The following is a 13,795-nucleotide window of genomic DNA, read 5'->3' on the forward strand; positions in this document are numbered from 1 at the left end:
TTCTGTGGGTTGTACAGTCTCTTTCAGAGAGGCTGTTTCAATGAGGTCTAAAATAATATCTGCCTTTTTCAGCTGTCCTGCACAATGGAGGATCCGGGATCTACACCTCTGTTTGCATAAATGTTTTTAACTGTGTGCACAAGGTGAAGTTGCACCAGGTGACAATTCCAGAGGCGGCCAAAGCCAGGCTGAGTGCCTAGTGGTCACAGCCAGCAGATGAAGGACAGCAAAACAAGGTCCAGCTTTGGGCCATGTGTACATATGAAACCCTGGGGTCCTGCCAGCCTAGGACCACAAGACCATGCTTGTATCAGAAACCACATCCAGGACCTGAGCAAGATGCCTTTTATTTTCATGATGGTTTGCCATTTAAACTGCTGCTAATCTCTCCAGCTAGGAGGTCACACTGATGCCACAGGGGCTTGCTCCAGCAGCAAGTGCTGCAAGCAGCTCATCCAAGCTTGCAATTTTGTTATACAGCAGTTTGTGCCTTCTTTAGTGAGTAGAGGCTGCAGGGAGTGAATCCTATCCCCTCATGGCTGTTAAGGGGAAAAGGTTGGAGGTCAGCATGCTTGCACTGACAGCCTTGCTCAAGCCCAGGGCTGCATCACTGGATGGTTAGGGGCAATGGTGCACAGAGCAGGATGTGCTCTACACTATCAGGCACCACATGCTCCCAGGTGGGAGAAACACAGCCACTCACAATAAAGAGAAAAATCACAACCCAACTCCATCAGTGCTAAGAGTGATCTCCGTACCTTCCCTCCTCCCCCAGCACAACCCACAGACTTCCCCCATTTCTACCCCCAAAGAAAAGGCTGAGCTGGTCTGTGCAAAGAGCTGGTTTTATTGACAGGGGCACATTAGACATTAAGAAAGCAGAAAACATACAGGAAATGTACAGGGAGGCTCTGCTTTTCATACAGGCAATCACTATTAACAGTATTACAGAAAAAAAATAAACAAAAGTGATGTTGCTACAGTAACCCACAAGGAAGTTGCTCTCCTTCATTCGCCGTACATAGACGAGCCTGCAGACCCCATCCTCTGTGGCTGTGCTTCTTCAGTTTGAAAAATACTTCTCCAGCACCTTTGTTAAAAGCCCTGTCTCCTACAAGGAAGAGCACAACAGTAAGCCGCTTGCCCCATACGCGGCCTCTGCCTACATCGCCTGCCTTCCTGGGCAGCATAGGATCAGAAGACCAGACTGATGCCCCAGGCTGGACTAAGAAGGTGCTTTCACAGGTGGTTCAGGACAGCAAGGGCTAGAGGGACAGCACACAACAGGAAAGGAGCCAGGGGCCCAAATTCCCCCTCCCACCCCATCACTCCAACAGCTGGAAGATGTCAGAGGTGAACTTTACTGCAATACAGCCCTGCTGCAATGAGACAGCAGCCTCTGGGTCATGTTTCAGGGTCAAGGGCAGCCTCGGGGTCTGATTTGGCAGGGAGCAAGGCAAGAAGGCAAAAAGCAAGACACAGCAGGGAAGAGTCAGAGGGATTTTGTGGAATTGCTTGCTGCTCAGAAATCCCAGAGCTGTGTGGGACAGGATTTGTGTTCATGCAGACAGGCTCTCCCCACAACTCTAAAGTCATCTCAGTCCATACACCCAGGCTGTTTGTCTCCTGGAGAAATGCTGCCACTTATGCAATGAGATGACAGCCCTTCTCACCCCCACCAAGCACTGAGATGATCCTCCCTTGCCAGCCAAATCTTTGTCATGCACAGGAACAGGGAGGCACTGTGACCCACTACCCCAAACATGTTGGGAGTCAAGCCTGCCTGCTGCATGTAGTTTAAAAAATTTTTCAAACCCCTTTTGCTCTGTGTGACTTCTGCTACCCAAAGCATGAGGCAGCCCATGGATTCCTGCTCTGCAAAGGGCCAGAAGATGTCTTGAGAAGACCAAATCCTAACAGCAGCAGGCAGGACTAACTCATGTGAAAGGAGAACAAGCAAAAAGATTAAGTCCTGGGGTACTTAGAGGGGCCCCATAGAAAGGGAGAAGCAGTTTGTCAATCACCAGTGACAACCACAGAAAGGAAAAAGCCTGTTTGATTTTTTTTTTTTTAATAAAAGCCTGTGTCCCCTGATGCTTACCCTGCCACACAGCACGGCAAGTGTATCAGTGCAGTGGAGCGACATCTAGAGAGCATGAGAATTCCTGCCTTGCTGACTGGCAGGTCCCAAGGAAGGTGCTTTTCTAATCTGAATCAAGATGAAAATGATAGTTCCTGAGCAGGGGTGGATGGAGAGTTTCACCCATGTCAAACAGCTTGATAGACAGCCAGTGAACATGGCAAGCAAATCAATTCAAGCAGAGGCTTGCTGCTGACCCCAGGTGTCCAACAACAGCCATAGTGATGGAGAAAGCAGAAAAGGTAGTAGCAACTGGCAATGGCATCATGTCACCCACATGAGAGAAAAAAAATACTAAGAACCCAGTAGAAAGCATAACACAGACAGTGCTCAAAGACACCAAGGAGAAACAGTTCTGTGTTATCAACCAGCAACTTGAAGACAAGAATGTCCCAGGGGAGAGAGGGAAGGAGTGAAGAAAGGAGCAGGAAGGCAGGAATCGAGTCAAACGAGGTGCTCGTAGATGCTGAAAGGCCAGAACTGGATGTAACACCCTGCACAGAGCAGTCTCCACTGCCACACAGTCAGGGAAAGGACAGCTAGCACTCCAGGGCACCAACTGGGTCAAGTCAAAAGACTTGAGGGGTTTTGGGAGGAGAGGGGCAAGAAACAGGATCCAGCTGCACACCAGACACCTCAGTTTAGATGCCACATGGGTGCAGGGCATTCCATCTCCAGCAGAGCCACCAGAGAGGCACCGGGACAACAAGGTACCCAGCCAGCTGGAGCCAGCTTAACTACGAGCCAAAGCACTCTCCAGTGATGGAGCTTCAACACCCAGCACACACATGTACCAAAGACTGGTGTTCAACACTGGCCAGAGCCCGCCTTCAAGCACTGGGAATGAGCACTGATAAGGCTGGCAGGGCACAGACATCCAGGTGGCTGTCTGAAACACAGCAGTGATGCCTAGGACAGCCTCCACCCCAGCATATCTGCAGTGAGAGCAATGACTGTGTGACTTACCTACACAGAGGAGAACCACAGGATCACTTTAATTGAATTCGCACTGCACACTCGCTACCATCCTAGTGCATGAAACAGGGCAGCACAGCAACCAGCCCTCCCACCATCTCCAACAGCTCATGCAGCAGCAAAATACCCTCCTCAAAGACTCCCCATGGAAGGTTGGAGGAAGGTCTAGGACCTTCAGAGCCCTCTCCTCCCCTTCAGTTGGGTCTGAGAAGCACAAGCTGCAGCAGTGCAGTGGTCATAGCACATGGCACCTCAAAGGGAGCAGAGTGGGCTGATTTCTTCAGCGACGCCCAGCTGTCTCTTCACTACAAAGTTCCCATCCTGATGGGACCAGTTCTCTGGGAGAGCCCCAGTTTATCTTGATCTGCTGAAACCAAGTCAGGAAGGTGCTTGAGCAGTCAGTGCCACCCAGGCTCACATCCCTGCAGCTCTGCTCCACTCACACCTTCCCAAAAGAACAAAGAAGAGCAAGTGCTGCCTAAACCCAGATGACAGAAGCCGTTTTACCTGTGTGTAGTGTTACTGGATAGCTCCTCAAGCACAGCAGCTCAGAGGATAGTATGTGTAGACCCCACCTAAGCAGATTTCATCCCTTTTAGACTCTCAATTATTTCCTGCAGTGACTAGAAAGGGTGAGACGCAAGGGGAGCACACATAAAGCAGCAGTCAGGCTGAGCCAGACAGACCAAGCAATTCCATCTCCATGTCCCTGTGAGGATCTGTGTGTGCACTTTATCCCCAGTGGGGGATTTTCCACCAGGATTTGGGTGAGCTCCAAGGCAAAAGCTACACCAAGGAGTCAGGGAGCGGCGGCTGAGGATTTGCTGATGCACAGCAGGACTACCAGAGCTCCTGCTGCAGAGGGCGCCTGCTTGATCCCTGAGACCTCTCTGCACTGCAGTATGAGCCACGTACACTTCCCCTTCGCAAGCCAAGCTAACAGCGCTAAGCGTTCCCCCAGTAGCAAGGGATCTGGCCAAGGCAACGCAACACCAGGATGGGGGTCCAAGACCTCTTTGCAGGACAGGCTCCTTTTCCTGCATGTAGGAAGCTGCATGCCTCTTGACTTACCTCTCTTTAGAGAGAGGGGAGGTAGGATTTCCTGTTCCTTGAAGTGGCTGGTAAGGCAAGGTGAGGGGCCATATTTTTCCATGGCAGCCTCAGTAGCCATTCTCTTCCGCATCCAGATGCTCATTAACAATCCCTGGGCTGAAGATCACCACTCCCACAGCTCCACCACAACATCCCCTGCTCATCCTCATGCCCTTCCCAAGGGCTTGGGACAACTAACAATGGTCCGACTGGACACAAGCCTAGAGATATCTCTCCTCTGCCCCTTTATGGCTGCTCTTAAGAGGTGGTTTAAGGAGGGTTAACAGGAGCAGAAGGGGGTGGGGAGGGGAGAAACACCCTAACATTTGGGCAGATGCTCACATCTCCAGCCAGGCTGGCTATTGCAGACTAGCATCTCTAACACCTCCCTGTTCAGGGCATCTCCCTTCCTCTTAGTCAATATTCACCTGGTCAGTGAGATCATATTTCCCTTGGTTCTCATCCAAAAGTCTTTCTTGCAAGAGGATTTTCAGGAGCTCACGGGTAAGCAGTTCCATCATATCCTCCAGCAAGGCTCTAAGAGAGGGACCAAAAACCATCGGCACAGCAGGATCTTCTGGTGACTCCAGGTGTGGAGAGCCCGAGACGCTCTTCTTCCCCATGAAGTGACCTGCAATACAACACACTTGTGTACCACGAAAACGCCTGGAGAGGGGGGCAGGGATTCTGGCAGATGGACATTAAGCTATTATCTGCTACCTCATAGCAACACAATTCCATGGGAAGCACCAAGCAAACCTACACCTGCCTAAAACAGCCAAATACAATACAGTGAGGAGCTAGTGAGGAATAATTCAGCAATCCCAGGTCCTTGTTCCACACCAGACTTCAGGGAATTTTCCTTCTGCTGTCAAGATCTCTAGGGTTAAAGAAATATTGCACTCATCACCACGAGATGTGAATTCCTCCATAAAGCTGAGGCTGCCTCATCACTGCCCTGATGTTCTTCTGGCCACCACAGGAGGTAGAGTGCCTTCCCTGCCAGCTACAGCACCAACCTGCTGCAGCAGGGCTCAGCAAGCCCTCCAGCATCCCCCCTCTGCTGTGCGGGGAGGGGGAGCAGGAGACTGGTCACAACCTGCCACATCCCCAAGTTGCCAGAAACCTCTCCAGACCAGAGCCCTTGACACCCATTTCAGATCACAGTGAGAGTGAAGATGACCCCAACTCTCTCCCAGAAGAGGGCTCATCCCTCATCCCAAGAGGCACAGTAGGAACCCCCTGGAGGGCCACCCACTAACAGAGGTGACCTGGCACAGCCTGCTCCATCACCCCACTTCCGAGGTGAGTTTGGCAGTGCTCAGCCAGGCCTCGAGGCTGCCTGAGAATTGGTCCCTCACCCCCAGCCAGCCTCCTCCATCTGAAGCTGGGAACCCCACAGGCTCCCGCCAGTACCTGTAGCCCAGAGGTTGCCGCGGGGGTTGACCTTTATCTTGGCCGCCTGGCTGCGGTGCTCGGCGAAGTCGAGGTGCACGGCGGGCCCGAGCGCGGCGCCGCACAGCAGCAGCAGGAGGCAGGGCAGAGCCGCCATGGCCGGCCTCGGCGGGACCCGCTCCCGCCTGCCGCCGCCCTGCCGCCGCCGCCCCTACTTATAGGCCTGGGGGGCGGGGCAGGGGGCGGGGCTTCGGCGGGACCCGCTCCCGCCCGCGCCGCGGGGCTGTGGCGCGCGGCGCCTGGCCTCCCTCCCACCCCTCCCCCCGCCCAGCGGGGCCGTTAGGCTTCCCGCCCTTGACACCGCGCGCCCCAACCGCCCCGCGCCCCCGGCACCGCCCCCCCCGCGCCCCTAACCCCCCTCTCCCCCCCACAACCGCCGCCCTGCCCCGGCAGCCGGGCTCCTCCCGGCCCGGGGCGCCTCCTCCCCCGCGGCACGGCTGGGCGGCTTCCTCCTCGAGGTTCCCCAGGCTCCTGCCAGCCCGTCCCTCTGGGTGGCAGCTCTGCCCTCGAGTGTCTTGGCCGTTCACCCCAGTTTGGGGGCCATCTGCAACTCTGACCACAGCACACCCCTTGCCTCCTGCAGGGCTGGATAAAGAGACCCCTACGGTGCCCCAGGTGTGACCTGCATCCAGGGAGAGCACGATCTCTTAACCACGGTCCTCTGAGCCCCACCATCCAACCCATTTTTATCCATCTGGTTGTCCACCCACCCAGAACCACACTGCCCCAGCCCGGATGCAAGAATATTGTAGAAGACGGTGTCAAAAGCCTTGCTGCTGTCAAGATCAATGACGCCACTGCTCTCCCCTCACCCACAACTCCAGTGATTTTATCGTGGAAGGCAATCAGGTTGGCCAGGCGGGACTTACCAGTGCTCAGTCCTTGCTGACTGTTCCCCATCAGATTCTGCTCCTCCATGTGCCCAGAAATGTGCTCCAACAAGACTTGCTCCATGATTTTCTCAGGGATCAAAGTAAGGCCAGCCAGCCTGTAGCTCCCAGGCTGCTCTCTTGGCCTTTTTTGAAGATGGGCGTGACATTTGTCTTTCTCCGGTCGTCAGGGTCCTCCCCCAATCTGCACAATGACAGGGACTTTCCAAAGTGATAGAGAGTAGCTTTGCAGGGCATCCACTAACACAGATGGCCAGCTGTCTCAGCACCCTTGGATGCAGCCTGTCTGGTCTCACGGATTTTTACGGGTCAACTTCTCTCCACTAATACCTGTCCTGACCCTCATCCACTGCTGGTTATTCTTCTCTTTGAATCCCTCCTCTAAGTACAGAACCTGGGAGACCTTGTTAGTGAAGACTGAGGCAACGGAGTACCACAGTTTTATCCGTGTCCTCTGTCGCTAAATCACTTGCCCCATTCAGCAATGGTCCCACATTTTTTCTTGCTCAGCCTTTTTCAACTAACGTAGCAGTAGAAGCCCTGACATCCCATGCAAATTTCAGCAAGCTGAGCTTTGCTCCTATGTGCCTGGGTAATGTTTCTAAATTTCTCCTATGTAGCCTGTTCCTGCTTCCAGCACCTGCACACTGCCTTTCAACATTGGAGCTCAGTTCCAAGTTTCCTGTTTAGCTAAGCTCTCCTCCTGATACATCTGCTCGTTTACTTGAGTAACGGATGGTTCGTTCTCCTGCTTGGAGGATGCTGTCCTGAAACACCCGCCGGCTCTCCTGCGCTCCTTTACCCTTCACAGCTGCCCCCATGGGGTTCTACTTACCAGTTCCCTCAATAAGCTGGTCTGCTCTCCTAAAGTCCAGGGTCTGTATACCACTACTTGCTTTTTTCACACCCCCTCATGTTTCATGGCCACTACAGCGAAACCTGCCATTGATTATCACATCCCCAAACAGCTCTTCCTTTTCTGTTAATAGGATGGAGCCATGCATGCCCAGCAACAGCATGGATGGAGCTATGTGTGCCCAGCAAGGACAGGGACAGAGCTATGCATGCTCAGGGATGGGAGCTGCGTATGCCCAGGGATGCCAGGCCCAGAGATAGAGCAATGCCAGCCAGGAATGGTGGGAGGCACAGACAGGGACTGTGCATGGCCGGGGATGTCTAGGGCTCAAGCAAACTGAAGTCCATGAAGAACCGGAGGCATTTGTTCAGAGGACACAGACTGTGATGTTTCTTCTTGTCACCTGCCTGTAGCCCACAGGGGTTTCCAGGCTCATCCAGTTCCCCAGGTTTTTACAGGGGTACTCTCAGGGGTTGGCAGGGTGCAGGAAAAACCCACATGTCTGAAATGGCAAAGACTAGACAAGTCTCTAGTGCCCAGAGTTCTCATGTGCTGGGTTTTGAATTATCTGTTTTGTGCTGCTCTTCACTGTGCTGCATATACATGACTACTATCAGGGAGCAGCAAAGGTCAGCTTGCTCCCTAAGGGATAGGGAGTCCAGAGCCTAGCACAATAACGCAGCCAGCAGGGCATGGGCCTCACCGGCAGGGGCCCAGTCCCACAGTACCTGAGTGGGGCAAACAGGGCAGCCCCAGAGATGGCAGCCAGGTTCAGCCAAGACTCCAGCTGATCAGGCTGTGGTAAAGAGGCAGCTTTGAGGTCAAGCCAGGAAGTCAGTCTGCAGGTTGGGGTCCATAGCCAGGCAAGGCTATGGCTGAACTGGAGACCAATAATCCTACAACAGGACTGAGTTTAAATGGAGCTCCTGCGTCCCTGAGCAGAGGATGCATGGGTGGGGGTCCCAGGTGAGGCTGGTCAGGGCCATTAAGGCCTATTAGTGCACTCAGGGCCCTGACAACTTCTGCCAAACTTACAGGTCTGTGACTTTGCACAAGGATGCTGGCTGGGGTGGGGGGAGGGTGTGGAAATGCCTGAGATGATCCAATTCTCCCAGGAATTAGCACAGGGGAAGATTTGTCAGCAATGTTCTCAGCACTTACTGCTTTTCAAGAGAAAGGGGCTAGATAAGATTCATGCCTCTTAACAGCAGGGGGTTAGACTCCTAATTGCAAAGGCAGCCTTAATGTTACAAGGAGGGAAAAAAAATTAAAAGCAAACTAAAGTACTCCTGCCACCATTCCCTTTTCCCTCCTGCCACTTGCAAGTGCATACTTCCACACTGTGCACGCTCCCCCCAGGGCAGCCAGCTGGCCAGTCAGAAGGCACAGGCTTCCCTGAAGGCAGCCAGCTGGCCAGTCAGAGGGTGCAGACTTCCCCTAAGGCAGCTAGCCGATCAGCATATGTACTCTGTCTAGCCGGGAGGCACGACATGCAGATAGGCCAGCAGGCCAACTAGGAGACATGCCCTACTAGCTGGTCTACCACCCACCAGGGAGGCCTCCACTAGCCTCATGCCCACGTGTGCTCAAGGCCCTGGGTTGCATCAGCTCTGCTCTTGGGGGAATCTCACTCTCTCACTTTCCCAGCTCTCCCTTTTAGCTGGAGTAATGGCATGTGGGGCAGCATTGGGGCCACTTCTCCGCTCACCTTTCAAGGAGATGGCCCTTTAGGATACTCCCTGTGCACCGTTTGGCATACATAAATACAATGCACACTGTGGGTGTGGCATTTACAGCACTGTGGCCCTGACTCTCACTCACATCATGACAGCTTCATCTCCTCCATCAGGTCAGCTGAGAGAGGAGGCCCTGAGGCCCTCAGCCCTCTGTCCTGGTGGTGCTAGATGGCTGTGACTGTGGCTTTGGCTCGGATGTCACCTGGCAGTCCCTCATGAACCCTGCTGGAAGGTTTCACTAAAGTTTGGTTGGGCTGCCTGGGATGATGCCCATGATCCCATCCTGCCAGTGCACATGAGGTACCACAGAGCTGAGATCTCCTCCTCTGACTGGCATTGTTTCACCCTTTTCCAGGTGGTCAAGCTTGCAAGGTTGATCTGCATTGCCCCATTTGAGCTACTACCTTCTGAGGAATATTGCTCCAAAACTGATGTTCTGGAGCAGCAGCAGTATTTGCATGGCAGTTGCTGCTGCAGCTGGTGCTCCAGCCACGCAAGCACATGTTCTTTTATCTGTTTCCTCTTGCAGCCTGTATCCCTCCTCCAATGTACTGCACTGTCACTGTGTACTGAGAAAACATACCTTGAAACAGACTGACACAGTTTCAAGCCTTTTTTCAAAACAGTTTTAAATTCGCTAACGGTTGCAAAAGTGCTGGAAATTTGGGGCATCTGGAGAAAGCTTGGCATGCCTCCTGGAGAGGCTCTGCACAACAGGGATTAAAGAGGCCAACTGAGGTGAAGAAACTCTCCTTACTCCATCTGTCCTGGCTCCCTGATGGCAGGGCTGAAACACTTACCAGTGAGCCAGCAGAGCCGAGTCTGGTGTGATGCTTGCTGTGTCGTGGCATGTGAGCCAAAGGTGGTGAAGAGCAAGACAAGGGGTTACCTGTAGGATTACAGAGGATGAAGCCAGGGATGAAGTGATACCAATTACAGAGAGGCCAGAGAAAGGAGTCCTGAGCAATTACTGCACCTACTGAAGCGTGACGGGGGTTAAGTCCTTTTCCTTCCGTGCAGCAGGATGCTCCTGGGAGATTAGCTGAGAGAGGATGCCAGCCCCAGGGACAGGGACTGTCATGTTCCAAGCAGCAGGAACCAATACAGGATTTCAAATGGGTGAAGACTTTTATTCTGATCTGATTTTAACTAGATATGTGACCAAGCCAGCACAGATCTTTCTTCTTTTTCAGCTGGCAGCTGCAAGCTGCAAGTGTTATCTGGGTCTGGGTGTGAGAGGAGGGGAAAGTATTTCTGATCCCGGTGCTACTGATGAGGGACTGGCAAGGCACAACATTTCAAGCCAGACATAGGAACGACTGGTCCTTCTCTGGGGCAAGGAGAGTGTGGAGTTCCTGGATGGAAGTCAGTCCTGCCCTGTCCCAGCATTGTAGCAAATACTCAGGCACTGAGGGGACACTGAGACAATTGCTGATTACTAAGCTTTGGCCTGATGGGGCATGTGGGGAGAGCTGAGTAAAATGGGCCCATAATCCTGATTTTAGTCCTGTGAAGAGCAGTGGAAAAGCTGCTCAGGGTCTTAGTGGAGGATAGAAGTGGGACTTCACTGCTTGTTGAGCAACAGGGTTGTTGCTAAAGGTAACTGTGCAGCTAAAATCCACTCAGGCCTTTGAGAAGCACTGAATTCATCCTGCACAGTAGTCTTGTTAAAAACTAGCCTCAACAGCACAAAGGTGCCCAACAGAGATCCTGAATGGGAGGTTCAGCACAGCTCACCCTTTTCAGTGGCATAATTACAGCCAAGCATGTGTTCTGATGAATATTGTGTATGTACTAAACTGTCCCTGGGGAGGTATGGATGCTCGACAAGCTGGGTCCATCCAGAAGATGTTTTACGGCACCTGGGAATAAGGATTGCAGGTCGCACAACGGGCAGCTGCAGCTTGGCCATACAGGCCAGAGCAGGCTGATCACGCTGCGACCAAATTCTTCCACTCTTGTGAAGGCAAGAGGGTTGCCCCCTACCCTGTCACCCTAGGACTGAACAAATCCAGCTCGAGAGACAGCCGCAACATCACTGACTTTGCTTGCAAATGGAGACCAAGTTTCCTCTGGATTTTTTAATCCATATGTTCTTTGCAAAGAGGTGATGTTGTTTCTAACTTGGGAAAGATAACTGTCATGCACACACGAGGGCACCTGCCTCAGAGAGGTGCAGGGCCACTCCTCCTCCTCTACAGTGCCAATGACACAAACCTCAGCCCCGGGCCACCAGCCTGGCAGGGTCTGTGGTATGTTTTTTGCCTCTGCCTTCCTTCAGCTTTGGACTGCAGAGCTGCCCCCCTCAGCATGCCACCTGCCACTTAGCTGGGGAGCCAGCACTGGATGGCAGTGGAGGTTGGAGTCTGCTGTTGTGACACTTTTGGCCTGGGCCTGCTAAGACCTCCAGCATTCACAGCAGGAATAGTCACTACAGTGCTCCTCCACTGCTTTCTCTCTCTCCAGCCCAGCATAGCTTCACCTTCCCAACTGTTACCAGAGGTCAAAGGAATTTTCCCAGCTTATATATTAAAAAAGGCATTACAAATTCTATTTTAGAAATGGATTTGGCATGCAAGGATCACCACAGTGGCTTCTGCAGGTGGTAGAGGCCAGCGGCTTGTCAGCCACCAGCTTCCTGCAGGCCCCTCACAATGGAGCCAGGGAAGGACAAAGGTGACTCAGCAAGCGCCGGACTTCTGATAGATGTGTTATGTCTGTGAGGCAGTGCACGCATCTGCACAGAAGTCAGCGTCCCCTCTCCTGGTGGCATTAACCCTCTAGGGCTGGGCCGGAACAGCCTGCAGGCACCTATCCTGAGTCCCTGCATGGATCCAGGCCCTCTGGGAATGGTCCCTTCTCCCCCAAAGTAGCCTTGAAGATCTAGGGATTCCTAGCTTGCACCAGTTTCCCTTGATACTCCCAGTTCCTCTGTTGGAGCAAACAGCAATGTTCTCTGTTTTGCTGTCTGTTTTTTCCCTAATAAATCTAGCATGCAATCTATTTTCTTGATGGCTACTGACCACTGAACTGGCATTTTCATAGCATGGGTTGTTATAACCCCAGCATTCCAGATGGTAACACTTAACTCAGAACCTGTTGTTTTATAAATGGAGTTAAAATTGTTTTTTCCCCATGTGCACCATTTTATATTTATGTACATTTGAATTTCATCTTTTTTATTGCCCCATCTCTTTCCACAGTTGGCCTTCATCCGAACAACCCTGAGTAACTTTGTATCAGCAGCAAACTTCAGTATTTGCCTGCTTTTTGAGATCATTTTGAATATGCTGAACACAGTTCTTGTACAGATCCTCGGCATTTTCCACTACAGAAACAAATTGTTTCCTCCTACCTTTTGTTCCTTATCTTTTAGCAAATTATTTCTCCCTGTAAGGATCTCTCTCCTATTCCATGGCTGTTTCATTTCTTTAGGAGCCTTTGCTGAGGGACCTTTGGGTCCCAAAATACCTTTGGGAAATCCAGGTGGAGGATTCCGGTAGGCTCACTGTGCCCACAAACTTCCTAACTCATTCAAAGAGCTCCAAGTCTATTCTTTAGAGGAAGTCCTCATCCCTTCCAGTCCAGAAATCAGGTTTATAGCCTACAGATACCTGCATCTCCATGTTAGCCACCTTTCTGTCTTCTGGTGCCACAGCGGTTTTAACAGAAGGGTTGCTCACCATGCCAAATAGTTCAGCCATTTCAGGTCTGAGTCCCTTCACAGCCTGTGGACAGCTCCATCTGAGCCTGGGGGTCTGTTACTATTCTCTCCATAAACAATTTATTCTGCGGCATCTTCTACCAATGGTTTTCAGGAGCTGATGGCAGCACAGGACACCTGGGAACTCCCGTTCCTTATCAAAGAGCAACTCTGGTTTGCACAGGACTAATGACAGATGAGGAGGAAGAGAACTGTGAAATAGTCTCCATTAACAAATCCTCCAAATGTACCTTAAGATCAAGCATTATTTCAAGGAATGCAAGAAGACCCTCCCATAACTATGCACAATAAATATATCTAGAAACTGCACAGCTAAGAAAGCCTTGCTAACACTGAGCTAAGAACAAACAAACTTAACAAACCATTCTGGAAATACCATGGTTCACAGGGTTTAAAGCAAGGTCCATTTTGTTTCTTCACCATTGAATTATGCTTTAATACCTTGGCATTGACTAATGCATCTTCCAGAGCGGCAGCCAGTCTAGCCTGGGAGGCAAGCAGAGCTGGAGAACTCCAGAAACACAGTGCAGATGCTCACAGACCCTGCAAATATCCACCTGGGAAGGGAAACGCATGTTCAAAACCAATGGCTCTAATAAAACACAGATGCAAAGAGTGAAGCCCTTGGATCCTCCTATTTGTCTCCTTCACAGATAAAACTCTTAGTAGCAGTTAAGTTGCTTCAGCTTCTTCTTCACTGCTTCTCCAAAGCCAGGTCAAATTTAAAGTCTTGTTAAATGCCTGAGGGTCTGTTTTGATGCATTTGTCTCTTGTTTACAAAGATTAAATCCCTCTGTTACATTCACTCTTCCACAGGCAACAACTGTTGTTTATAAAATAAAATTTGAAATCTTGCACATCGTGTTTTCAACTCTTTTTCAATTTTCATTTAAGCAGTAAATGAGTTGTGGTTTCCCCTGAGGTTTC

At 51.6% G+C, this 13,795-nt stretch overlaps 1 protein-coding gene across 1 annotated transcript; it reads right to left on the reverse strand.

Annotated features, from left to right (window-relative positions):
- Positions 1-827: 827 nt before the first annotated feature.
- On the reverse strand, positions 828-5,800 carry NMB (neuromedin B). The gene is made up of 3 exons (XM_067305502.1): positions 5,624-5,800; positions 4,636-4,838; positions 828-1,111 (listed from the first exon to the last, which is right to left on the reverse strand). Exons 1-3 carry the CDS (start codon positions 5,757-5,759, stop codon positions 1,064-1,066), a joined length of 387 nt encoding a protein of 128 aa, XP_067161603.1. The 5' UTR covers positions 5,760-5,800; the 3' UTR covers positions 828-1,063.
- Between the last annotated feature and the right edge of the window lie 7,995 nt (positions 5,801-13,795).

Source organism: Apteryx mantelli, chromosome 15 (genome assembly GCF_036417845.1).
Source record: "Apteryx mantelli isolate bAptMan1 chromosome 15, bAptMan1.hap1, whole genome shotgun sequence".
In the NCBI taxonomy this organism is placed as follows: domain Eukaryota; kingdom Metazoa; phylum Chordata; class Aves; order Apterygiformes; family Apterygidae; genus Apteryx; species Apteryx mantelli.

What these genes read in the sequence shown, in the direction of transcription:
- NMB (XM_067305502.1), bottom strand. Translation starts at nt 5,759, where the DNA reads ATGGCGGCTCTGCCCTGCCTCCTGCTGCTGCTGTGCGGCGCCGCGCTC. An exon ending in CGGCAACCTCTGGGCTACAG is followed by an intron (nt 4,839 to 5,623) that starts GTACTGGCGGGA and finishes GTTGTATTGCAG; the next exon opens with GTCACTTCATGGGGAAGAAG. An exon ending in AATATGATCTCACTGACCAG is followed by an intron (nt 1,112 to 4,635) that starts GTGAATATTGAC and finishes TCTTCCTTGTAG; the next exon opens with GAGACAGGGCTTTTAACAAA.